Source organism: Lepus europaeus, chromosome 10 (genome assembly GCF_033115175.1).
Source record: "Lepus europaeus isolate LE1 chromosome 10, mLepTim1.pri, whole genome shotgun sequence".
Taxonomy (NCBI): Eukaryota; Metazoa; Chordata; class Mammalia; order Lagomorpha; family Leporidae; genus Lepus; species Lepus europaeus.
Window position 1 is genome coordinate 24,300,768 of NC_084836.1, and position 27,083 is coordinate 24,327,850.

At 40.4% G+C, this 27,083-nt stretch overlaps 1 protein-coding gene across 1 annotated transcript in view; it reads right to left on the reverse strand.

Annotated features, from left to right (window-relative positions):
• CFAP54 (cilia and flagella associated protein 54) overlaps positions 1 to 27,083 on the reverse strand; it is a 360,163-nt gene that overhangs the window by 194,431 nt on the left and 138,649 nt on the right. Inside the window, exons 31-39 of the mRNA XM_062202023.1 lie at positions 24,049 to 24,163; positions 22,571 to 22,671; positions 17,620 to 17,850; positions 14,800 to 14,942; positions 12,929 to 13,110; positions 11,013 to 11,240; positions 7,921 to 8,144; positions 7,682 to 7,817; positions 4,409 to 4,517 (exon numbers count right to left, since the gene is read on the reverse strand). Of these exons, the coding sequence (XP_062058007.1) occupies positions 4,409 to 4,517; positions 7,682 to 7,817; positions 7,921 to 8,144; positions 11,013 to 11,240; positions 12,929 to 13,110; positions 14,800 to 14,942; positions 17,620 to 17,850; positions 22,571 to 22,671; positions 24,049 to 24,163 (1,469 nt within the window). The remainder of the gene's footprint in view (positions 1 to 4,408; positions 4,518 to 7,681; positions 7,818 to 7,920; positions 8,145 to 11,012; positions 11,241 to 12,928; positions 13,111 to 14,799; positions 14,943 to 17,619; positions 17,851 to 22,570; positions 22,672 to 24,048; positions 24,164 to 27,083) is intronic.

Here is a 27,083-nt window from a genome sequence, read left to right on the forward strand (position 1 = left end):
AAATTTTCTCACATTTGAAACAATTCTTTTTAAGATAGAAAGAATAATATAAATCATATTTGAGCCATGGGCCCAAAAACAGGGGAATGCGGGAGGATTCACAGGGGAGATCAAAAAAAGGAGAACACGCCTGGGAAAAATGACAGTCTGATTGAAACTAATCACCCATGAGTGACCACAGGAAGATGGTCCTCCATCTGTTTATCTAATATGAGGGGATCACTTGATTTATCATTGGCAGTAAAACCCACAAAGTCATGGTCACCAACTTTGGTCAACAGGACCCTCTACGTTGCTCCACCACTCTTCTCCCTTTCCTTCTTCTGTATTCCCTAGAGGACACTGCACCCTTCCACATTCCTCCTGAATCCCGTGCCCTGTCAGCTTTGTCTAGCTTCTCATTGTCCTGCTCTGTTAAAAAAGGAAATCTCTACCACTCAATGAAAATATCTTCAACTTCACCCTTGTGACCTACAAACTTTCCCTGCATCCAGGCCTATCCATTCCTTTTTCCTTTCTGCCCTGGCAGAAATGTCCCAAGCTGCTGTCTAAAGCTAAGCTCCCTTCATCTCTGAGTTTTTTCTCTTTAAGGTACTTGCTTTATCAGATACATTGCTCTCCTATCTTGAAGTTTTCCCTCTATTCTGGCTATTTCCATTTAATACAGAAACATGCCCCTTTTCTTCTATTTAAAAAACATACAAACAAAACAAATCCCTCCTGAGCCCTTTGGGTTCTATGTTACTTCTAAATTCACACACATTCTCTCTCTCTCTCCCTCCTTCCTTCTCTCTCTCTCTCTCATCACTGCCAAGCTTCCAAAAAGGCAATTCTCTGTTCAGTGACTGCAGGCACAGATCACCACTACTGCAGGTACCACCACTCAAATTACTCCCACCCCCCTCCCTATCACTTCTAAGGTTACAAGGTCATTCATTCAGCAAATAGATACTAAGCTCCTACTATGTGTCAGACACTGATGAAGACATTCACATTACATCAGTGAACAAAACATGCCTTTGCAGAGCTTACATTTTATCAAAGAAAAGAGACTAGTAATCAATAAATACAGCAAAAAAATTACGCAGTATGATAGATGGTGAGGAGTACTTCAAAAGAAAATATATAGTAAACTAAAGAGCATGAGGAAGTACAGTGAAATAGAATGGTCAAGGTAAGTCTCATTGAAAATATTTAAAGAAGACAAGGAGGTTATTGTCAGACATGTGGGTGGGAGGAAGACTAGTTCAGGAAGAGCAAAGCGGCAATGTCATGGTAAAAGGGCAGTGACAATGTCTACCCACACTGCCAAACAAAATAGACAGTTTGTCCTCTCTTATGTGACCTCTCTCTGACTGTTGACTATGTCCTCTTCCTAAAAGTGCTTGCTTGCGCGCTCTCTCTCTCTCCTTCTCTCACTCTCTGGCCTTGGCCTTGTTCATGTGACTGTCATCCATTTTACTGTCCATGTCTGTGGTGTCCTGGTCTTCTTCAGATGGTGCTCTTCCTCTGTTTACCCCGTGATAGCCATTAGGGCCCATCACATACTCTGTGCCTCTTTATGCTTAGTAGTATGCAGGATCACACTTCTGGGTCCCTTTTGAAGCTAGGCACGGCTATGTAACTTTATCCAGCAAACTGTCAGCAGATTTAACACATGTCACAGGTGGCAGCTTCAAGAGCCAAGGTCCAATTTAGCATATCTTTATTTCTATCTGAAAAATTGAGACAGAAAGAAATCTATCCCACTAGGTAGCTGCAAGATGACATTCACAAAGAACCTGTAAGAGTGCCTTATATGCAACGCAGAATTTTACTTCTTTTATTGGGATTGCTGTAACAATGGCATAAGATAGTCCGGGTAAGGTCCTTAGCGTAAACCATGTAGCGTATGTAATGGCTGGCAATGGCTGTGCGGGGCATCATTCACTACAGGAAGAGCTCTCAGTAGAGCTCCCCTAGAGGGTGATGTCAGACTTCTGGTTCCTGATTCGTAAAGTTCACACGTTTTGGAAGTTTGTATTAAAATGGAAATTCCATCATGATGTGCCACAGTCCGGTGCTCAAACTCATTGAACACAGCAGCATGAATAGGAACTAGACTTTGCCTTGAGTTAAGGCATTGAGACTGGGGAACTGTTCGTACTTGCTATATAGGCCTAGCCAGTTTTGACTGGCACAGCTTGCTAAATGTTGGTGTTATCTAGGAGACCATTCTCAGGTCTCCCTAGCTGAGCTCATCCAGGACCCTGCCATCAACCTCCACTAATGTATTAATGACTAAAATAAAGATCTCCAACCTGGCTCTCTTTTGAGTGTCTCATTAGATGCCCTACTATATACTGGATAATTCTACTCAGTTATCATCCAGGCAAGCTCAGTGATGATAAAGTGACTCTTCCCTCTAACTTGCCTGTCTTTGGTTTTCCTGCCTGGGTGAATTCACCATTATCCACCTAGCCATCCACACCAGAAACCAAGACCACTTCAACTCCACCCTTCCTCACTAGGTGTCTACATCCAAACACAGTCCTGTGGACTTACTCTGCCTAATTTCATCTCTGTCCCCTCGTCTGTTCTTACTTCCCAAAACCAGGCTTTCATCATGTCTATGCTAACACATAACTGAGAAGCCCTTCTGCCTGGCTGACTTCCAATGCCCCATGCTGCAGCTGAAGTTTCTCTTAAGGATATGAATACGAACATTTCATTTTCCTTCTTTAAATCCTTTACACTAGCTCCCTTCAGCTCTCCAGATAAAACTGGATCTCTTTATCCTGCCCTCTAAGATGCTTTGTTACCTACTTCCTACCAACATTTCTAACCTCAGCCATTTGTCTTTTTTGCCATTTCTCAAAAGCAGATGCCAGCTGTTAGTTATTAATATTTGTAACAGCAGCAGTAGTCGTAATACTACAGATCCCTTCACTGTAACCTATAATCTCTCATTTACTTACTGATATCCTTTAATGGACTATAACATCCTAGGTAAAAAAAAAATCTTTAGTCTCATTCATCTTTGTATTCTCAGAGCCTAGTTCAGCTCTTAACACAGAGCACATACGCAGAAAATATTGACTGAATGGCTGCACAACTGCATCAACAGATAAATGAATGAATGACTACATACACGTGCACACACATATGTAAAAAATCAGCAAGCATAATGAGTGGAAGACAATAACACTGTAAAGGCTAGCACTTCTCTCCTATACCAGAAACAGAGGTTCACAAAAAGTACAATTCCAAACACTCATTATTTCCATTTTCATCTTATTCTATTGCCTCATCCCTATAATTTACACTGCCAAGAACAAACAAGCCATGGCATTCTCAAATTTTCTGCTAAAATACCTACAACTTAACCATGGTAAAGCCAATAGAACAATTATATTGACTATGGAAATGGAAGTTATTATTATGGGAGTCGTAAAAGAACAAAGAAAATAGCAAAGATTGAAACAAAAGAGTTCCAAGGTGAGAAAAACATAGAAAATGTGAAAAACAGCCCATTCTATGAAGGTTCTTCAAAAACATGGGAAAATGGACTAAAACAAAGTTTAGTTCAGCATGCAAAAAAAAAAGTTAAATTCATGCATGGGTTTTTTTTTTTAATACAAAACAAATTTTCCATGAACTTTTTAAGATCTCTCATTTGCATGAATTTCAAAAATTTTTTGTACCATAATAAATTTTTGTTAGCTCCATTTTCCCAGACATTTTGAAGCATGCTTTTAATTTTTCTCATCAAATTCCCTTTTGATTTTCTTTTATTTCCCTTTTTTTAACTTACAGATTAAACTAAAAAAAAAGGAGGGGGTAATCAACCTTAATGGACTTGTTTAAAATAATGTAAAATTGTAAATATGAGATGAGGCCGGCGCCGCGGCTCAACAGGCTAATCCTCCGCCTTGCGGCGCCGGCACACCGGGTTCTAGTCCCGGTCGGGGCACCGATCCTGTCCCGGTTGCCCCTCTTCCAGGCCAGCTCTCTGCTGTGGCCAGGGAGTGCAGTGGAGGATGGCCCAAGTTCTTGGGCCCTGCACCCCATGGGAGACCAGGAGAAGCACCTGGCTCCTGCCATCGGATCAGAGCGGTGCGCAGGCCGCAGCACGCCAGCCGCGGCGGCCATTGGAGGGTGAACCAACGGCAAAAAGGAAGACCTTTCTCTCTGTCTCTCTCTCTCTACTGTCCACTCTGCCTGTCAAAAATAAATAAATAAATAAATAAATAAATAAATAAAAATAATAAAAATAAAAAAAGTAAATATGAGATGAATTATCTTCAGTCAAATAATTCTTCAAAGAAGACTTTACAAATATTTTAATTATGGAAGTTTTGACATGTAGTACACAATGGCAAGCTTTGATTTAGAGCAATAAGGACTTCAAGCTAAAACTGATTCTAACCTGAATAGATCAGTGTCTTTAGTGCATCTGCACGGTTTCTTGTATCTGTTACCGTACTGACTGGAGGGTTAATCTTGAGCTGCTTCCCAATGAAATTTCGGCAGGTTATCTTAAAAAACAAAGACAAAAAAAATATTACTTAGTATCTATAGTTAAAACTTTCACTTGAAATGTTTATCTTATTTTTCATTTGTCAACATAATACAAAACAATGCCGGAAATAAGAGCTGGCAGAATAGCCTTCAATTATGAGAACTTTCAGGGGAAAAAAAATGGCTACCTAGTTTTTCCTATTTCTTATACACAACACAGCTGGAAGAGCAATAGGCAAATTATGAGGAGCAATTAGAATATGATGTCCTGGCATTCTATAAATGTGCTAGTCTAAATGTATCTTCCATTGTGTAAGTTGAAACATATTTAAAATATAGGCTGCTTTTCCAATGGCAGTTATTTCCAGCCTACTCACAATTAACGTAATTTTAACTTCCCTGGTGAAGTTTTTCAGAATGAACTTCCTCTGTAGTAGCTTGAACATTTGTTTCCTGGCACATATTTGAGTCCTAAAACTGTAAAATATCTGAAAACAGAAAACTCTTTAGATGGAAGAAAATTCTTTTAAAAAATTCAAGACAGGGTCAATGCTGTGGCGTACTAGGCAAAGCCTCCACCTTTGGCACCAGTATCCCACAGTGGTGCCAGCTCGTGTCTGGCTTTTCCACTTCCAATCCAGCTCTCTGCTTATGGCCTGGAAAAGCAGTGGAGGATGGCCCAGGTGCTTGGGCCCCTGCATCCACGTAGGATACCCAGAGGTAGCTCTGGCCCAGCAGCAGCTGTTGTGGCCATTTGGGGAGTGGAGACTATAGGCTGGAGGTAGGGATGCAAGGTTTATTGGAAAGTCATTGCAGTAACCTGTGCAAATGTGACAGTGGATGGATTGGAGAAGAAGTGCTGGAGCAACTGAAAACTGGTCAGATTCTGGTTGTATTTTGAAAGCTAGAGGCTTTGGTAATGGAGTGTGAAAGAAAGAGAAGAGTCAAGGATACCTCCGAGTTGTTTGTCCTGAACAGCTAGAGAGAGAGGGTTGTCACTAACTGAGGACTTAGTAGAACAGATTTGTCTGAGATGTGCTAATTTTGAGAAGTATATTAAGTGTCCAGGAGATTATACTGGTTAGACAGTATGATGTTTTTTTATGGGTCAACTGGGGTACAGCTAAACCATGGGGAAGAGGGAGAGAAAGTATATTTGCTGGAGCATACACACACTTCATGCCAGTTATTCAAACACTATCCTAGGTGTTTTTGTAAAGGAATTGCGTAGATAATGATTAAAGTCTCACTGATAAACTGACTTTAAGCAAGGATGATTATCCTCAATGGGCCTGACCTAATCAGGTGAGGCCTTGATGCGTCAACGATGTCTAGGACTCCAAACAGCAAACAGCGGCCGGGTCTATAACAGTTCTCTCCTCACCAACTGGTTATGGACAATAGCTTCCGTTCATGCCTGGGGAGTCCCTCCCTGCTCGTGATCCTGAATGCCCACCCTCTGGATTTTGGACTTGCTTAAAAAGCCCCCCCAGTCACATAAGCCAATTCCTAGTAATAAACCCTTAGACAGACAGACAGACAGACAATGTAGACAGATCTTCTTAGCTCTGCTTTTCCTATTGAAAGCTGCCTGATAACAAGCAGTGAGACACATCAACGCAGAAGTCAAGGAAAAGTCTAGAATGAAGAAGGAATCTCAGTCATCATCATCATCGTTACAAAGACATACACAGAGATCCAGAATAAATTAGCTCCCTGAGGGGGAGTTTGTGGAGAAAGAGAGGACTGGAGGTCTAAGAGCAAAGCCTCAGGGCACACTAACATCAAGGCAGCTGGGTGAAGAGGAAGAAACAGCAAGCAAGAGTCAGAAGGAGCAGGCTCTTTTTTTTTTTTTTTTAACTCTGTCCCTTAGCTACCTTTCAGCCATGCAAGACTTCTTTCTTCCCCATCTTCAGGCCTTGTCCTTTGTTCTTGGCCTGGAATGCTCTCTTGGCAGATCATTCCATGGCTGGACCCTTCTCATCAAATGTCATCAACCCCGAGAAGTCTTCTTGATCACCCTCAGGAAACTTTCCACCTCCCACCGCAGCCTATCTCTACCCCATCAATCAACTTTATTTTCTTCAGATAACTCAATTATCATAAATGTCTCTGTCTGCTTATGTTATCTATTATCTGGCCCTATCTTCACCCCTCCAAAATTAAGCTCCAAAAAGCAGGAACTCAGACTGCATTCTCAACATAGAATATGAGAATAACATAGAATATGCAGGAGGCAAGGCTACTACAAGGCCAGAAGGAATCTTTGTGAGAAGAGGAAGGTGGTGTCTCTGCTGGGTGGATGTAATACCTTAAGTATAGAGACTGTTGCGCACAGCAGGGACTGGTGTGCCAGGGGCCTTTGGCAGGACACTGACTGTTTGCTAAATTAGTACATTAGTTTATTTACTTATCTCTTTCCTCTACCTGATTCAAGCTGTACCATGACTTGCATGGACTTTGGGTACTCATGCCTTCACTGGCCTACTCCTCTATTTAAAAATATGTATACTGGGGAAAGAGTTTGACACAGTAGTTAAGATGCTACTTGGGATCAGACCATCCCATATCAGAATGCATGTGTTTGAGTCCTAGCTCTGCTTCTGCTCCAGCTCCCAGCTAATGCACACCTGGGAGGCAGCAGAGGATGGCTTAAGTTTTTGGGTCCCTGCCACCCATGAGGAAGATCCCAATTGAGTTCCAGGCTTCTGGCTTCAGTCTGGTTCAGCCCTGGCCATTGTGCACATTTGGGGAGTGAACCAGTGGGTAAAACATCTCTCTTTGTCTTTGAAATAAAAGTAAAAATGAATAAGTTTTATAAAATAATATTTGAAATTAAAATATATTCTTTAACCTAAAAGTTACATTTTTCCTCCTAGTTAAAAAAAATTAAAGCATTCAGAGGGTTGGAAAGTACTGAGCACTGTGGACACTTTCCCCATTATGCTTAATGGATAAGTCAGCCCTGACCCGAATATAAACTTCTTATGGACTAGAACTTAATTTGTTTACCTTATATCTGGAAAATACTGGCACACAGCAGGTTCTCAATAATGCTTGTTGATGTGAATAATAAATGTCCAAGTAGAAATATTAATACCTATCTGATTCTAAATCTTTGTACTATATGGATGTGCTAAAAAGAAACCACAGCTGCATGCATTAGTAGAGCTGAACTTACCTTCTCTCCATGTTCAGCTTCATACCTTGCACAGGGCTGTTGAGTAACATCTGGGCCATTGAATTTGTGTATCCTCAGAAGAAGCTGGCGCTGTGCATACACCAGGCATGGTGTCACCTGTTCTGTGTATCTCTCACTACACAGCGGCAAAGAGTACATTTAAAAAGCACACATTAGTTAAGATCTTTTTTTTTTTTTCAGTGAAATCTATTACTTGTAATTGTCCTTACAATACTTACTGTGAAATTATATTGAACTGAATGGCAAGCGATACTAGTGTTTCCCATTTCTCCACTTGGTATAAAACTTCCAGAGATTTTAATACAAAGTCATGGATCCATCTCAAATCAACCACATTGACATCATCCAAAGGATGCTCAAAAGTAAGGCCAGCGCCACCATTATCATGTTTAATATTCCCATAACAGCTTGGAACACTGAACTCTCCTCTGTCTTCAACAGACTGTAAGTAATACATTGAGGGAGAAAATGTGTTCAACTTCACATTTTACTACATATTACTTTATGAAAACTGAATGTAATAAAATATAATATTGAAAAGAACTGAACAGAAAATAAAAATATTTTTATTATCCAAATCAAAGCTTTATCATTTGAGGCAGTGCTATCTAAAATAACTCTCTGTGATGATGAAAGAGTACTATACGTGCTTTCAATATACTATAAAACCGGCACTAGATATATGTGGCTACTGAGCTTTTGAAGTATGATTAGTGGAACTGAATTTTTAAATCTAATTGAATTAATTCAAGCACAAATTTAAATAGCCATCTTTGGACAATGATTACTACATTAAAGAGCATAGTCTACAGTCTATACTCAGCATACAGTCACTATTGATTTAAGCATCACTAGTAAACCAATAAGATAAAGTGGTTAGCAGAAACAGGTTTTAGTATATACCAATAATGAAGTTCTCTAACACATAGGTTACAGTTGTTTATTTGTAGAGTATGTCTACTTCGTTGAACAACTGTCAAACCTCTGGAGGAGGAAATCTTCTAGAAAACCCTCTTTTCCCTAAATTTTAGAAGTTACTATGTAGCTATCTTGATCATTTCCCCATGGTATATTTGTGTATATCTCTTAAATTCTTTTTTTTAAGATTTATTTATTTATTTGAAAGACAGAATTGCACACAGAGAGAGGAGAAGCGAGAGAGAGGTCTTCCATCCATTGGTTCACTCCCCAATTGGCCACAACGGCTGGAGCTGCGCCAATACGAAGCCAGGAGCCAGGAGCTTCCTCTGGGTCTCCTATGTGGGTTCAGGGGCCCAAGGACTTAGGCCATCTTCCACTGCTATCCCACGCCACAGCAGAGAGCTGGATCGGAAGAGGAGCAGCCGGGACTAGAACTGCGCCCATATGGGATAATGGCACTTCAGGCCAGGGCATTAACCCGTTGCACCACAGTGCCGGCCCCTGAAATTCTTTTTTTAAAAGAAAAAATTTATTTGTTTATTTGAGAGGCAGGGTTACAGACAGACAGGGAGGGAGAGACAGAGAGAGAGAGAGGTCTTCCATCTGCTAGTTCACTCCCCAAAGGGCCACAAAGGCTCAAGCTGGGCCTGTCTGAAGCCAGGAAGCCAGCTTTATCTGGGTCTCCCATGTGGGGCCATCCTCCTCTGCTTTACCAGGCTATTAACAGAGAACTGGATCAGAAGTGGAGCAGCCAGGACATGAACTGGCATCCATACAGGCTGCCGGCGCCACAGGCAGAGGCTTAACATACTACACCGGAGCACCGGTCCCCTCTGAAATACTTTTTTTTTTTAAAGATTTTATTTATTTATTTGACAGGTAGGGTTACATACAGTGAGAGAGAGAGTCAGAGAGAAAGGTCTTCCTTCCGTTGGTTCACTCACCAAATGCCCGCAATGGCCAGAACTGTGCCAATCCGAAGCCAGGAGCCAGGTGCTTCTTCCTGGTCTCCCATGCGGCTGCAGGGACCCAAGCACTTGGGCCATCCTCCACTGCCTTCCCGGGCCACAGCAGAGAGCTGGCCTGGAAGAGGGGCAACTGGGACTAGAACCCAGTGCCCATATGGGAAGCTGGAGCCGCAGGCAGAGGATTAACCAAGTGAGCCACGGTGCCGGCCTTGACAACTAGGATGTTTTCAAACTTTGGGTGTCCAGAAAATATTGTGAAATTTTATTATTAGGTGCATATTCATTTATTATTGGTATGTCTTTCTGACTAATTGAGGCTCTTACGTAATGTCTCTTTATTTCAGAATGCTCCTTGATTTGAAGATTACTTTAATATTCATATAGCCTCAGAAGCACTTTTATCTTTAGTATTCTCATGGTGTATATCTCTTTTTAATATTTTTATTTTTGATCTATATGTTTTTTATGGTTTATGGTCAGATTGCTTCTCTTGTAGACAGGTTTTTGTGTCTGTCTTTTCTATACAGTGAGACAGTCTCTTTGTGTGTTTGGCCAATTTTATGTAATGTAGTTGTTGATATGATTGAGCGGGGTTTGATATTTACTATTTGTTTTCTATTTGTCCATGTGTCTTTGATTCCTCTGTTCCTTCTTTCCGGCAATTTTTTTTGAGTTGACAATTATTAGTCTTCTGGCTTATTTCATTGGCTTTTTAGCTATATCTCTTTTTTTTCTTTGTAGTTACTTTGGGGATTATTAAATACATCCTTAACTTATTAAATTCAATTTAGAATTAATATTGTTCCACTCTAAAGTGTACAACTCTTAAAATTGTTTAACTTTATTTATCTTCTCTGTCTTTTGTGCTACTGTTGTTATATATTTTCCTCTAGAAATATTATTAACTTCACATTTCAATTTGTTTACATGTTTACTAACTTTCCAAGTGTTTGGATAATTTTATATTTGCATTGAGTCTATTTTATTTCTGTGTTTTATGCTACAGTGTGCCAGATTTCAAATGGCTGCAAATTCTAACAGACTTGAGGTAAGAGAACAGGGACAGATAAAACAACAGAATAAAGATCAACTGATAGGTTAGGTAATCTCTTTTAGAATCTATTTCTTTATCTGTCAAAGATTGTTATAAGTTAAATGCACTAACATTAGCCTATGTACTAGTTGGGACTCAGTAAATGTAACTTTCCCTTTCACAAAATGAATTTTCAGACTTAGACGTTTTTAATTAATATCAATGCAAATTATGCATTGTGAACAAAATAATAATGAGAAGCAAATGAAACACAGACAAACCAATTGGAAACTCAAGAAAAATATCAATTTCCACTTATCCCAAGTTGCGTGACACAAAGATATTTTTTAATTGAATACAATAAAATAATTACCAAAATTCCCCTTACCTTAATAGAATTGATATTTTGTAGTTGTATTAACATGTCAATAAGTAATTCAGCTCCCAAATAGAATGGTAAAACAGAGATACAGAGGAAAGCATCCTGGCTAATAGGAAACGTTTTGTAAAGATCCATGGCTTGTTTAAGTAGTATCTGGAGCTCCTGAGTGAAGTTCCAAAAGGCCCGACAGCAGTTCTGAAGCAGAGTCCAATAGCCACCACGATGAGCAAGGACCTGAGTCAAACAACATTCAAATCATCCCAAAGTTCCCAAAACTGTATATCTCTGAATGTCATATTATATGTTAATAAAATAACTGATAGCATTTGTTACATACCACTAACGTGTGCTAGATATTTCTATGTATTATCTCTTTTGATTCTAAGAGTAACTCCTTGGAATTCAGTATGCGCTTATATTCTGCTCAATTTGCAGATAAGGAAAAGGAGAAACGGGGCTAACTTGCCCAATCAATTACACAATGAACCAGGATTTGCATAACAGTTGTCTGCCCCATCCCCACCAAAAAGAAAAACAAAACCAAAACCCACTGTCAAATTGCTGACAACACAGTAGGGAGCAAGAGAATCTGAGTCTGTCCTCCTGCTGCTTCAATTCATTAAAAGAAACTGACACTAGAAAAGTAGACAAATGAGCCGGCGCGGTGGCTCAGTAGGCTAATCCTCCACCTTGTGGCGCCGGCACACCGGGTTCTAGTCCTGGTCGGGGCACTGATCCTGTCCCGGTTGCCCCTCTTCCAGGCCAGCTCTCTGCTGTGGCCTGGGAGTGCAGTGGAGGATGGCCCAAGTGCTTGGGCCCTGCACCCCATGGGAGACCAGGAGAAGCACCTGCCTACCGCGGCGGCCATTGCAGGGTGAACCAACGGCAAAAAGGAAGACCTTTCTCTCTGTCTCCCTCTACTGTCCACTCTGCCTGTCCAAAAAAAAAAAAAAAAAGTAGACAAATGAAAATATAATCTCAGAGACTAATAAATTTCATAGAAACAAAACAGAATCTGACAGAATACAAGAGGATGTGCTGTTTTACATGGGGTAGTCTGGAGAGAAATCCTCTGGGGAGGTGACATCTGAGAAGAGACCTGAATGTTGAATTGAACAAGTCACTTTAGGTTGGGGTGGGGCAGGAGGGGTGGAGGGTAGGAGCATTTGCAGCTCAGGCAACATGCTTAGTGATTTTTTTTAAAAACAAAAAGAAAAAAGGTTTATTTATTTGGAAAGGTAGAATGACAGAGAAAGAGGGAGAGACAGAGACAGAGAGAGAGCTCTTCCATCTACCAGTTCACTTCCCAAATATCCACTATAGCCAGGGCTGGGCCAGGCCAAAGCCAGGAGCCAGGAACTGCATCTGGGTGTCTCACATCCATGTCAGGGGCCCAAGGACTTGGGCCATTTTTCTCTGCTTTTCCATGCATACTAGCAAGGAGCCAGATGGAAAGTGGAGCAGCCCAGCACTCCAATATGGGATGCTGCCATCACAGGTTGCAGCTTAACCTGCTGTGCCACAACAGTGGCCCCTGCTTAGATCCTTCTAAGACCACAGAAGGAGTGGGCTGGAGGAAAACAAGAGTTAGAAGAGCAAGGTGAGCAAGAGCCAGCTTGCACAAGGCCTGAACCTGGCAGAAAGGAGGAGAGGACCTGGTACTCATGGTCCTGAGGGAGGGCAGTTTACTTTACATTTTATAAAATCACTCTGTCCCTTTCACGTTCAACATGGGAAGCTAAGTGTTCCTTTCATGTCTAGAAAGGATGGATTCCCCTCACCTCTTGGGAGATCTGAAGTATATGCCCTTCATGCTAGGAGAAAAAGGAGGACTGATTTCTGTGTAGCTATAGTGATTCCAATTCACTCTGCCTTTCAAATAAATAAAATAAATCTTTAAAAAGAGAGAAGGATCACATTACCATTGCTCTCCTGCAGTATAAAAAGATTTTCATAAAATGGTCCAATAGACCCATGTTTGCTGCTCGATCCTTTTCTTTAGTACTAAGACCTGACAGAGAATCTGAGTCATAAATTGTTTGTGTCTTAGATACATTTTCTTCACTCGTTTTGCAATTAATAAATGCAGAAAATTCTTCAGCATCTACAGGACAAAAAATATTAAGGTATAACACCATTTCAAACGCAAAATTAACTTCCAGAAAGTCCAGTAAGTGATAAGCATCAAATGTATAATTCAGAGAGTAAGTGCTCCATGAATTTGGAAACAGGACAGGATTACCATGGGACAATGAATCGGGAAAGGTTTCTAGGGAAGAACACCAAGGGACCTGATGGGCCATGAGTTACACAGCACTTAAAATACCACTGTTAAAAATCTGTAGCAGTGGCTTTCTAATACCATACTGATATTGGAAATAAATTTTGAATTATGAAATGAGTGGAATTCACGATAGATTATTGGTTAGGAATCAAGTCCAGAATCCATCACTTTTGCAGGAAAGAAGTACAAAAATTAGTCAAGTTTGGCCATCATCAGTAATGCACCCAGGTTGAGAGCGCTGTTCACCGCCAAGTCTCCACCTCCCCAAGCCAATCACCTGACCAAATAATAACACTTGTTGGTCTTGCCATCAGAATATTATTACATTCATCCCACATTCTGTAAAAAAGGTACTGGTTATAGATCTTAGAGCAAGAGTGGGCTGCCCTGAGCACAAAATCAACTGTTATGATCTTTTTCATGCCTGATGCGTCCAGCATGTTTGATGAAACTTGTCTGGAAATGTATTGAATTACAACACCTAACACCAAGTCTTTATTTATCTTGAACTACTGGAGACTACCATATATAACAAAAGAACTTTCTAGGGGCTGGTGCTGTGACATGACAGGTAAAGCCAATACCTGCGATGCCAGCATCCCATATGGGCATCGGTTCAAGTTCCGGTTGCTCCACTTGCAATCCAGTACCCTGCTGATGTGCCTTGGAAAGCAGAAGATGGCCCAAGTGCATGGGCCCCTGTACCCACATGGAAGATCTGGAGGAAGCTCCTGGCTCCTGATTTCAGGCTGGCCCAGCTTCAGCTGTTGCAGCCACTTGGGGAATGAACCAGTACATGGAAGATCTCTCTCTATATGTCTATCTTTTTGTCTCTGTCGCTCTCTGTAACTCTGCCTTTCACATAATAAATAAATCTTTTTTAAAAAAATAACTTTCTATTCTGTATCCTGATTTAGATTGAAACACACAATAGATATTTCCAAATGTATATAACATAAAAATGGAGAAAAATTTAGCCAGCGCCGCGGCTCACTAGGCTAATCCTCCACCTTGCGGCGCCAGCGCACCGGGTTCTAGTCCCGGTCGGGGCACCGATCCTGTCCCGGTTGCCCCTCTTCCAGGCCAGCTCTCTGCTGTGGCCAGGGAGTGCAGTGGAGGATGGCCCAAGTCCTTGGGCCCTGCACCCCATGGGAGACCAGGAGAAGCACCTGGTTCCTGCCATCGGATCAGCGCGGTGCGCCGGCCACAGCGCACCTACCGCGGCGGCCATTGGAGGGTGAACCAACGGCAAAAGGAAGACCTTTCTCTCTGTCTCTCTCTCTCACTGTCCACTCTGCCTGTCAAAAAAAAAAAAAAAAGGAGAAAAATTTTAAAATAGGCCAAATAAGAATGCCCTATTAAAAAAATTAAAACTCAATTAAATTGTTGTATCTCTGGGAAAGAGTACATGTACCCCTGCGAGTCCATGGTGTGTGTGAGTATGTGTGTGTACATTAGTAGATAAAAATCTTAAGGCAATTTGATGGTAAATTAGCATATTTATTATACCTGATGGTAGGTTGGCCTTTCTTTTTTTAGCTGTAAGAAGGAAATCAAGCATTGCTTTGTAATTTTCTAAAGTTAACCTTCCTGTTGGTAACACTGTTCCTGAATTATACAGTGAGAATATATTAGGATCACATGATCGGAAACTGCAAGAGGAAAAAAAAATCACATTAAAAGTCAATATAAGCCAAACTGAATTAAATCTGTCAATAAAACCTATTTTTACTTTTAAAACATTTGTTGGTGGTTCTCAAATTTTGGATCATAAAGTATTTTGTTACTTAATCAAATTTAAATATTTTATTATTAATTTTTCAAATGTAACTTTGCCCTTACAAAGTTCCCCAAAAGAGCCCTTGAAAATGAGAATAAGTTATCCATACTCATTCTATGCACTCTGAAGCGATAATTTATGTCAACTGAAAACCACCTGATTTAAGTAGAACTCAATGAAGATACCTACCATATGGAACATGTGTCCATAACCATGTTATTTCCTTTTAAAAATGAAGTCTACATAGTAAACAATCTTCCATTGCAAAATAAATAATAAAATACTGAATAAACTATCTTAATAAAAATCAGTTAGCACCAAGTTACCCTGACACAAATTTGGTCCTTGTCTTACAGTGCTACCAAGTGATCATGCATGAGGGCCATGTATGATTGGAAACTCAGAGATGAATTCTTAGTGTTCAGAGAACAGGTAAGAAGCCCATACAGTCAGCGCCAGTTCAAGTCCCAGCTTCTCCACTTCTGATCCAGCTCCCTGCTAATGGCCCAAATGCTTCAGTCCTTGCCACCCAGTCAGAAGACACAGATGAAACTTTTGGCTACTAACTTCAGCCCGGCTCTGCCCTGACCACCAGGTGGCCTCTTGAGAGGGAACCACTGGATAAAAGACCTCTCTCTCCCTCTCTCTCTCTCTCTCTCTCTGTAGCTCTTTCAATTAAATGGAGAAGAGGAAGAGGAAGAAGAAGGAGAAGAAGAAAAGAATTAGTAGTAGTTCTCATCCATATGGTCTGAACCATTTTCCCTGATATGGCTTCACAGTTAGGTCTCTGCCATGCTAACTGCTTCTTCAATGCCAGTTCGGTCTAGTCCACATAAGTAAGGGATCCAACCAGAGCAATTCCATAAAGGTTCAAAAAGTTCAGCCTGCCAGTGATTTTATCAAAGCTCTGGAGAAACAGAAATTGGGACAAGTTCATTATGTATTTCAACCTGCATTTTGTTTCCTCCACTGTAGTGTTAAAATAAATACCCTCTTAATTCATATCTTTTCTGAGTCTTTCTTCCCTCCAGTCCATTTGATATGTGGCTGCCAGAGGAATTTCTTATCACGGCCCTCCTCTTCCTCAGAAGCTCTCAGTAAGCTCCCACTGTGGATAAAATAAAGCTCAGATTTGACAGGCCCTCCGTGATCTAGTAGCAACTTACTTTTCTAAATATTTCACACCACTCTCATATGCCCTAGACGCCAGTTACACTATTTGTTCCCATCCTGTATTTCTTTCCTAGGCTCTGAGTTGTGTACTTCTCCTATCAAAAGTTGCCTATTACTCAGGTGGGGATTTGACCCAGCAGTTAAATTGCCAGTTGGGATGCCTACATCCCATATCAGAGCACCTGGGTTCAAGTCCCAGCTCTGCTCCCAGTTCTAGATTCCTGCAAATGTGTACCCTGGAGGCAGCAGGTGATGGCTCAAATAGTTGGTCCCTGCCATCCATGCAGGAGACCTGGACTGAGTTCCCACCTCTCAGCTTGGGACACCAGTAGGCTATTGTAGATGTTTGGGGAGTGGGCAAATGGATGGGAGATCTCTTATGTTTCTCCCTCTGTTGCAGTCTCTGTCTTTCTCTCAATCCCTCTGACTCTCAAATAAATTAAATAAATAATTTTACAAGAATATCTACTTCCATATCTGTACACTTCTAAACCTTGCCTATCCATTAAAACCAAATCCTAACGGCCCTCCCAATGAAAGCTTTCCTGTTCATTCTAAACAGAAACAAATCTCCTTCCAGGAACAAAGAAGACTCTAGTATATGAGTACTTAACCTTCCACAATTAATTACTGCTCTTTGTGAACATTTGTGTACTCTATAACACTCTAACTTGTATATCCTCTTCGTCTTTGCATACCCATAACACCTGGCTCAGTGCCATGGAAAAATGAAATGAAAAGATAGGTTTATTTTAGTGTAAAACATTTTGAAATCATGTATAGTTTTTTCATAATACACATTTTTATGAACTTTTTGAAGACCTCTTTTAGAGAACAGGAACTCCACAAGTATTTTTGAATGATGACTATATCAGCTTTTTAATGGTTTCACAGCATTCCATATTGTAATCTTCTAATATATCTCCCACAACACTTAGTCAAAAACACTCAGTAAGAGATCAAAACAGCCTGTTGAATTAATGATGAAAGCTTACATTACATGAGAAAATATGATCTCCGTTTATATAAGGCTTAACATATACCTCTAAATGAACTAGAGATTTACCTAATGCCTACTAATAGCTACAGTTATAAAATTCATGCTAAGTTTCTCTTGGAATTACACTTTACCCTTGTACTGAAGGCTGGAGAAACAAATACATTAAAAACATACACATATGAGTACTTCTAAGCACTTACATGCAGCACTTGTTCGGAAAAAAGTCTGAGATAAGAAATTAAGAAATACACCAATGACAAGTATAAAGACAGAGGCACTCTGGAAACCTCCTTAAGTTGTGAACAATACTGTAGCCCTGAACATACAAATACAACCCATGTTCATGGGACTAAAAGTATATTATGTGTTGCCATACCTGACTGTTGCATGTGAGGTGCCAGATTTCGTCTTTGGATGCTCCTTTAGCTTTTGTAGAAGCAGGTTAAAGTGCGTGCTTGCCAGATACAGGTTCATCTGAGCTCTCCAGGGCATCTCCTCAAGAAATACTTGATGAAACCTCTTTCTTTGAATATAATTTAATATTATAGGATTCAAATAATGTGTCAGGCATCGATATGCTATTTTTCTAACATCAGCTCTCTTATTTCTGCCAAGGGATAAAGATGTTTCAAAATTACACAAAAACTTGCAGATATTTAATAAAAAAGAATGATTCCAATCTGTACAAAATGCATTATGAAGTCACTTGACTGCTCTTATGCAAATATTTCTGGCTCATTTATCACTTCCTCAGTGCTAAATGTGAAATAGGACAGCAACGCAAGAACAAGGACTAGCATCAGAGACAGACACTACACATAGCCTTTCGCTCTCTCTGATGTCTGTGTCCTCATCGCACACCAAACCAAGCTTTCGCTTTCCATAAAGGCTGCTGAGATTAAACAATTAAATTATGACATAATGTTCACATCCATCAACTAACTTCAGTATTAAACAAGAAAATCACTTCTCTGGATTGGTCCTTAAGGAAAAAAACAAGAAAGCAAAATTTTGTCTAACATTCACTAGACTCCAGAGGAAATAAAACATCAGTTGAATATAGATGAAATAACTTCTTAAATGCAAATTCCATATGCTCCAGAAAAAAGTAATTAAATTTTAACAAACTGTTCAGATTCTAAGTATAACATATACTCATTTTTTAAGAAATCCTATCAAAAGTCAAAGTAGCTCAATTATTTCTATAATCACACAGTTGTTTATAGAGCATAATTTCCTTTCATCAAAATACTTCTGTCATATTTTTTAACTGTTGGAAGGGTCATGGCCCAACTAGTCAGTCCTACTGTATTTGATTTATTTGAGAGAAGTGAAACGATTAAAAAAAAAAGAAAAAAAAAAAACAGATCCCAGCAGGAAGTTAAAGCACCTTGCTCACTTATATGGATACGGCTCTGATTCTTAATGAACACACACTGAGTAGAAAACAGAAAAGGGAGATGGAGGGAAAGAAGACAGATTTGTAGCCAAGTGGACATTTGAGAAAGAAAGGAAGGCAAGAAGCTTCTTTTTGACTTGTAGTTTTTACCTTCAGTTCTAAGTATTTTGTATTTTGCTGATTTCCTTTTAATTCAAAGGTTTGTTTTTAGCAATATGTTACTTGGTTTCCCAAAAAGATGAATCTTTCTAATAACTACCATAAAAGTTATAATTTCCAACATAAAAGTGAGGTCAAGAAGTATTGGTGGATGTGTCTTCCCCCACCATTAAGACTGAGAGAGTCAGGGAGATCAGCAAGGGGACAGACTTCCTCTGTATCTTGAGAAGGTACTGATAGACCCCCCAGGAGGCTTGGAAAGAAGCAACCAGCCATTCTGCAAAGGGTTTAGAATGCCTCCATTTCCATCACCAAAGCAGCTCTTAACACCAGGTCTGTGTCTCCAGAAGCAAAAGATGGAGGCATTTTACAGTTGTTGGCTAGTTGTGACACTTTTTTTTCTCAAAAATTTTGAATCTACACCCCAAAATCTCAAAATTATATGAGGTCAGCACATAAAGGTTAGAAAAAGAGTAACTGAATTAACCAAAAGATGGAAGGTAGGTACTCAAGAGAAATGAAAAGTTGCCTACACCAAAAATTGAACATGAATGAGTACTATTCATAATAGCCAAAAAATGGAAGCAACCCAAATGTCCATCAACTGAGATGCATGAAAAACCAAGTATGGTATATCCATAAAATGGAAAAGCTATATAGCAATAAAGAAATGAAAAACTGCTATATGCTACATGTTCAAACCTTGAAACCATGGTAAGTGAAAGAAGCCAACCACAACAGACTACATGTACATCTGAACAGGTCCATGTGCACGGAAATGTTCAGACAGGCAGATCCAAAGAGGCAGGAAGCAGATTAGTGGTTGCATGGAACTGAATGAAGGGAGTTTGGGGAAGTGAGAATGTCAGCTAAGGGGTGCAAGGTTTAGGGAGTGAACCAGCAGATGGAAGACCTCTCTCTCTCTCTCTCTGCCTCTCCTCTTTCTGTGTAACTCTGACTTTCAAAGTAAATCAATAAGTCTTTTTTTTTTTAAAAAAAAGATATCTCTTACACTCTTGCTCTCATTCTCTCTCTCTCTCTGTATGTGTGTGTGTGTATGTGCGTGTAACTGCCCTTCAAATAAATAAATATTTTTGAAGATAGGAAGTGAAGAATATGAAAGTAAAAAAGTAATGGAAAAAATCCACATAATAGAAGGGATCAACAATGATAACATTTGGTTCTTCGAAGACTGAAAAATAAACCACCTCTCGTAGGTCAAACTGCAAAACCATGAGAGGACAGAAATTCAAGAAGTTAAGAATGTAACCAGTACGCAACTACAGGTATAACAAATTCAAAAGATAATGAGAGTAAAACAGATTTTATAAATAAATTTAAAAACAAGTTAAAATGGACAATTTCTTAGAAAATAATTCATCAAAAGACTAAAAAATTCACAAACTTAGAGATATAGTCTATCTTAAAGAAACTGAATCAATAGATAAAAATATTTATGTGTATGCACTTGTTTTTTACCACTCTTCCTTAGACAAAGCTCCTAAAATCTTCCTAATTTCCAAAGTGATAGAAATTTTTTTGTAATTCACAGAAAGTCCCTCAGAATATACCTGAATCCATGCTACTGAGGCGACCCAGGATGGGGACAGGTCACCGTAAAGATCAAACACATGATTAGAGGTAGGAACTCTGACTCATCTGCAAATCATGGAGAGGAGAGTGGCTGAAAACTGGGTTCTAACATTCTTAAAGATTTATTTACTTATTTGAAAGGCAGAGTTGCAAAAAGAGAGTGTGAGACAGAGAGATTAAAAAAAAAAAAAGTCCTTTCATCTTCTGGTTGACTCCCTAAATGGCTACAATGGCCAGTGCTGCACCAGGCCAAAACCAAGAGCCTGGAACTCTATCTAGGTGTCTCACGTGGTTGGTAGGGGCCCAAGCACTTGGCCATCTCATGCTGCTTTCCCAGGCACATTAGTAAGATTAGAAGCAGAGCAGCCAGGACTTTAACTGGCTCTCCAATACGGGATGACAGCATTGCAAGCAGTGGCTTAACTCACTATGCCACGACATTGGCCCCCCATTCTAAAAATTATCGAACAAGGTTCAGAGAGCGTCCACATTGCCAAAGGCAAACACAAGCCAAGAGGGGTCACAACTCAATCCTACAGGAACAGAAGCTCTTGTGCTCTGGAACTTTCTGGACCTTGCCCTGTATACCTCCTGATCTGCCTGCTCATTTATACCAGTTATAATAATCCAGTGAACATAAGTGCTTCCCTGATTTTTGAAATGACAGAATTATAGAGATGAAAAACAGAAAAGTGGTTGCCAGAGATTGGGAGGCATAGAAAAAGGCAGATGGCTATGACTATAAAAAGGTAGCATAGTCAGCCTGGGATCTGGGTAGGGTGCAGATCTTTGGGATAGAATTGTACCTTATCTTGACTATGATGATGGTCCCATGAGTGCTACAAATTACACAGAACTAAATACACACACACACACACATACACACATGTCTGCATGTAAAATTGCTGTAATCTGAATAAGACCAGTGGACTATACCAAGATCAATTCAAGTCCTATCCCTGCTTCCAACTCTAGCTATCTGCTAATGTGCACCCTGGGAGGCAGCAGGCAATGGCTCAAGTAATTCAATCCCTTCCACCCAATGGGAGAACTGTAGTAAGTTCCGGGCTCGTGGCTTTGACCTGGCCCAGCCCAGTTGTTGCAGGCATTTGGAGGGTGAACCAGTGGATGGGAGCACATACTAACTCACTAGCTCACTCACTCTCTACTCTGTTTCTGTGTCTTTCAAATAAAAATGTTTTAAAAAATAAGTAAAACTATTATATGATCCAGCCCCACTACTGGGTACACATTCAAAGGAAATGAAGTCTTTATAGCAAAGACATACCTGCACTTCCATGTTTATTGCAGCACTATTCACAATAGTTAAGATTTAGAAATAACCTAGAAGTACATCAATAGATGATTGGATAAAGAAAATGTGGGGAAAATACACAATGGGATATTATTCAGTCATAAAAAATAATGAAATCCTGTCATTTGTGTCAACACAGATGGAACTGAAGAATATCATATTAAGTGAAATAAGCCAAGCAAAGAAAAAAAATAATACCCATGTTCTCCCTTATGTGGAACAAAAACCACTGAAGAAGAGAATAGAGTAGTGGTCATTAGAGACCAGGAGGGGAGGAGGGAAAGGGAATAGAGAGGTGCTGGGTAACAAATACAAAGAGTACTAAGTAGTCTGCAGCACAATAAGGTACCTATTATCTATACCAATTTATGATGTACTTCAAAATAACTATAAATTCTGAAGGCTCCCAACATGCAGAAATGACTAATGCTTACTACCCAGATTTGATCATTATACATTGAATACAGGTACCAAAGGATTATACTGGACCCCCATAAAGATGTACAAATATTATATGTCAATTAAAAATGTTAAAGTGGATACTAGGTCCAGTGATAATTGAAAGAAGTCTGCCAGCTTGGTTCTGACCACCCTTTCTAAACTGTTGCTGCCACTAATAATGCTAAAGCCAATCATCCGATGGCATATCATCATTTTCATTTCCTTCAGAAAAGTAACCCAAATTTCAAGCTGTTTTCTTATGTGAGTGTTTACTTGTTGACTGTGACCCTTCATTAGTATGTAACTTCCGTTAGGGCAGTGATTTTAACTGCCTGGTTCATCAGTGTATCCTCAGTACTCTACATAATGCCTGACACATAGGATCCCTCATGTAAACTAGTTGAATGAATCAATTAGTACCTTTCATATTCCGGCATTTCAAAAATTACTGGATTTTTGGCAAAAAATTCCTTGATAGTATCCCTTTTTTTCTGTCTTCTTTTTGGTTTCATATCTACATTCTTAACAAAGGAAATAACAAAAATATCACAAATTAAATAAATTTAAACTTGGAACATAAAAGTATAATCTACTCATAATGCTTATCACTTGATACTGAAATAGCTTCTTTATATCGCTCAATGAAAATTGTTATTAAAAGTAACAGAAGTACCCCCATAGACAAAAAAATTCCAATTAAAAGGGGTGAAATTGACATTTTGAGATTTGATGATTGTTTACAGCCCTTGTTTCTACTGTTGAGAAACAGCAGTTTTTGTTCTTCATACTACTTGTTGAACTCTTTATTTAGTGTAGGGTTAATCTTATGAGTATAAAGTAAACTGAAAATAGATCTTTGTAAAAACTAAGAGTGGGAATAAGAAAGTGAGGAGGAAGAAGGACGGGAGCATGAGCTGGAGGGAGGGTTGGGTGTAAAGAATCACTATGTTCCTAAATCTGTATTTTTTTTAAATATTCTTTTTTTATTTTTATTTTTTATTTTATTTTTTGATAGGCAGAGTGGACAGTGAGAGAGAGAGAGAGACAGAGAGAAAGGTCTTCCTTTGCCGTTGGTTCACCCTCCAACAGCCGCCGTGGCCGGCGCGCTGCGCTGATCCGAAGCCAGGAGCCAGGTGCTTCTCCTGGTCTCCCATGCGGGTGCAGGGCCCAAGCACTTGGGCCATCCTCCACTGCACTCCCTGGCCATAGCAGAGAGCTGGCCTGGAAGAGGGGCAACCAGGACAGAATCCAGTGCCCCGACCAGGACTAGAATGCGGTGTGCCAGCGCCGCTAGGCGGAGGATTAGCCTATTGAGCTGCGGCGCCAGCCCCTAAATCTGTATTTATGAAAAGCATTAAATTTGTATACCTTAAATAAAATTTAAAAAAAAAGAATTGAAGAAAAAAATAAAAAGTCAACATAGGGGCTGGAACTGTGACATAGCAGGTTCACAGCTGCTGCCTGCAACGCTGGCATCCACTATGGGAGTCAGTCCATGACCCAGCTGCTCCATTTCCAATCCAGCTCCCTGTGATGCGTCTGAGGAGTCAGCGGAGGTCAGCACAAGTGCTAAAGCCTCTGCCACCCGTGTGGGAGACCTGTTTGAAGCTTCTGATTCCTGGCTTCAGCCTCTCTCAACCCTAGCCATTGTGGCCATTTGGGGAGTAACCAGTAGTTGGAAGGCCTGTGTATCTCTCTCTCTCTCTTCTCTCTCTCTCTCTCTCTCTCTCTGCCTTTCAAATAAATAAAATAAATCTTTTTTAAAGTCAACATAAAATTATAAAGTGTAAAATAATATCCTTTTGATTGATCATAAATTAAAAAGTAGCCAATCATATCTAGATTCTTGGATCTCTTAATGTCATTAGCTTAAAAATCAAAACTTGTAAGAAACTTACTCTTCCAATTTCCATTACTGCAGCTTTGAACTTCTTGAAAGGTTTCTTTGCCTTTTTAGAAACAGCATTTTCCTTATGTTTTACTCTTTTGGCTCCAAGGAGGGTCTCATTCCTCCTAATGCAAGAAGATAAAGTCAGTCAAAAAGACCTGTAAAACTTTCCAAAAACACACCAAAATTATAAATCTGTAATGAATGTTATCACTAAAATTATGCAAAGAACAACATCCAAAACTGTTGTGTCTCATAAATAAATTAGGCTGTGATATCTGGTTATGAAGCAATAACCAGATATCACATTTTGACCTTGCAAAAGTAATGCCAATCATGCCACAAAATAAATGCAACAAGACCTGATGCATCTCTAGGATAAGGAGGAAGAGTTGAAGGCATGATGTTGGTGGAACACAACTAGACTGAAAATACAGTAACATGGATACTTCTCTTTACCCCTGAGAGGAAAACTACAGAGGACTGACCCTAGATAAGCTTCCCTGCTTCCAACAGATTTCAATCTCTTTGGTTCCATCTTGTGCAAGCTCCTAGCCCCTCCTGCTTCTGGATACCAACAGCTAAGCATTTTAGATACCTGCTAAACTTTCTCTCTTCACCAGCAGGGGGTCTTAACTCTTAATCTTATTTTCTTTTCTTTTTTTTTTTTTTTTTGACAGGCAGAGTGGACAGTGAGAGAGAGACAGAGAGAAAGGTCTTCCTTTTGCCGTTGGTTCACCCTCCAATGGCCGCCGCGGTAGCGCGCTGCGGCCGGCGCACCGCGCTGATCCGATGGCAGGAGCCAGGTGCTTCTCCTGGTCTCCCATGGGGTGCAGAGCCCAAACACTTGGGCCATCCTCCACTGCACTCCCTGGCCACAGCAGAGAGCTGGCCTGGAAGAGGGGCAACCGGGACAGGATCGGTGCCCCGACCGGGACTAGAACCCGGTGTGCCGGCACCGCAAGGCGGAGGATTAGCCTGTTGAGCCACGGCGCCGGCCAACCTTATTTTCTTAATTATGGACTCTGGTGATAATCCCACCATCCTCTCCAAATACTATGAAGGCTCTCACTAGCCCTCTATTGATACTTATGACCTATTTTTCCTAAAAGGTATATATTTTCTGGAATACGTTCTTCTTTTGGTAAGAACCGGTCAACTACAGCAAAACCATGCTTCAACATAATCAATGGGATCAAAAATCTAAGTGTGAAAATGTAGAGCCACGGGGCCAGCGCTGTGGCATATGGGTAAAGCCACCGCCTGCAATGCCGGCATCCCATGTGGACGCTGGTTCCAGGCTTGGCTGCTCTACTTCTGATACAGCTCTCTGCTACAACCTGGGAAAGCAGTGGAAGATGGCCCCAGTCCTGGAGCCCCTACACCCATGTGGGAAACCCAGAGGAGTCTCCTGGCTCCTGGCTTTGGATCAGCACAGCTCCAGCTATTGTGGCCATCTGGGGAGTGAACCAGCGGATGGAAGACCTACCTCTCTCTCTCTCTCTCTCCCTCTCTCTCTCTCTCTCTCTCTCTGCCTCTCTGTAACTCTGCCTTCAAATAAATAATCATTAGGAAAAAAAAAAGTAGAGTCACCTCCATACAATGCTAACAAAATGACTGGGTAAGTTCCAGGGGTTGGGAGACACTGTGTGATCCAAATCTGTCTTGGTCCCTGTGGTAGGTGGCCACTCACTTCAATTTTGACAAAAGTGATCCAGGATCCTCTGGTTGGTTGGGTTTCCAACCCAGCTACAGCAATTCTAAGAACCTCTCAGTTAGGTGACACCTATCTTGGCAAATATTTTGTCTGCCTAAACTAGAAAGCTTGGGGACTTCGGGATCTATCCTCCACAACTTGGCATCCTGAGACCGGTTGTTGACCCTTTTCCCACAAGCGTGGTCTCTTCTCTACATCCTCTGTCTCTCAAACCACCAAATGCCTAATGACTGCTATGTTGCCGGTGCCGTGGCTCAACAGGCTAATCCTCCGCCTTGCGGCGCTGGCACACAGGATTCTAGTCCTGGTCGGGGCATCGGATTCTGTCCTGGTTGCCCCTCTTCCAGGCCAGCTCTCTGCTATGGCCAGGGAGTGCAGTGGAGGATGGCCCAAGTGCTTGGGCCCTGCACCCGCATGGGAGACCAGGATAAGCACCTGGTTCCTGCCTTCGGATCGGCACGGTGCGCCGGCCACAGCGGCCATTGGAGGGTGAACCAACGGCAAAAGGAAGACCTTTCTCTCTCTGTCTCTCTCTCTCACTGTCCACTCTGCCTGTAAAAAAAAAAAAAAAAAAAAGATTGCTATGTTATTTCAGAAAAAAGATGGGAAGGAAAGAAGGTCATGGATGTGTTATTTGAGCTAATATTTTTTCCAGCCTGCTTAAGTGTCTCCACCTCTCAAAGAACCTTCATCCACTAAATAAATTAAACTCAACTTCTTGACCTCTTCACAGCTCTGTGAAGCTCAGACTGCTTTTTATATTGTTTATAGTGTATCGACAATTATTTTTGTTTTCATTCATTCAGTGTTACTGATCTTTTATTTTGTAGCTTATTCATTGTTTTGACTATTTATATTTGTACATGTTTCTAGGTCATTGGGTCCCGATGCCTGTCTGCCTATTATTTCCCAAGTACTGCTCTATTATATCTTATCTGATGGTACAAATCCCTATTGTTTGCTTTGTTTCCAAATAATTTCCATTTTTCCAGCCTATTCTGCATAGAATAATTTGACTGGAATTTTAATTGGAATTTCATTAAGCCAACAAATTCATTTGAAGATAATAGAAATCTTTATAATATTCTGTCTATCCAACAAGTATTGTACTATTTGTTCATTCATTCAAGTGTTTTTAAAAAATACATTAGTAAAGATGTTCAGTCTTCTTCGTATAAATCTATGTTGCCTCACAATTCCTAATAAACTTAATCTTGAACTCCATAGAAATTGGATCTTTTTCTATTAAGCTTTCTAGTTAGCATAAGGAGGTTATTAATTTTGTATCTGACTGTTCTATAATACCATGCAATAAATAACCATCTATT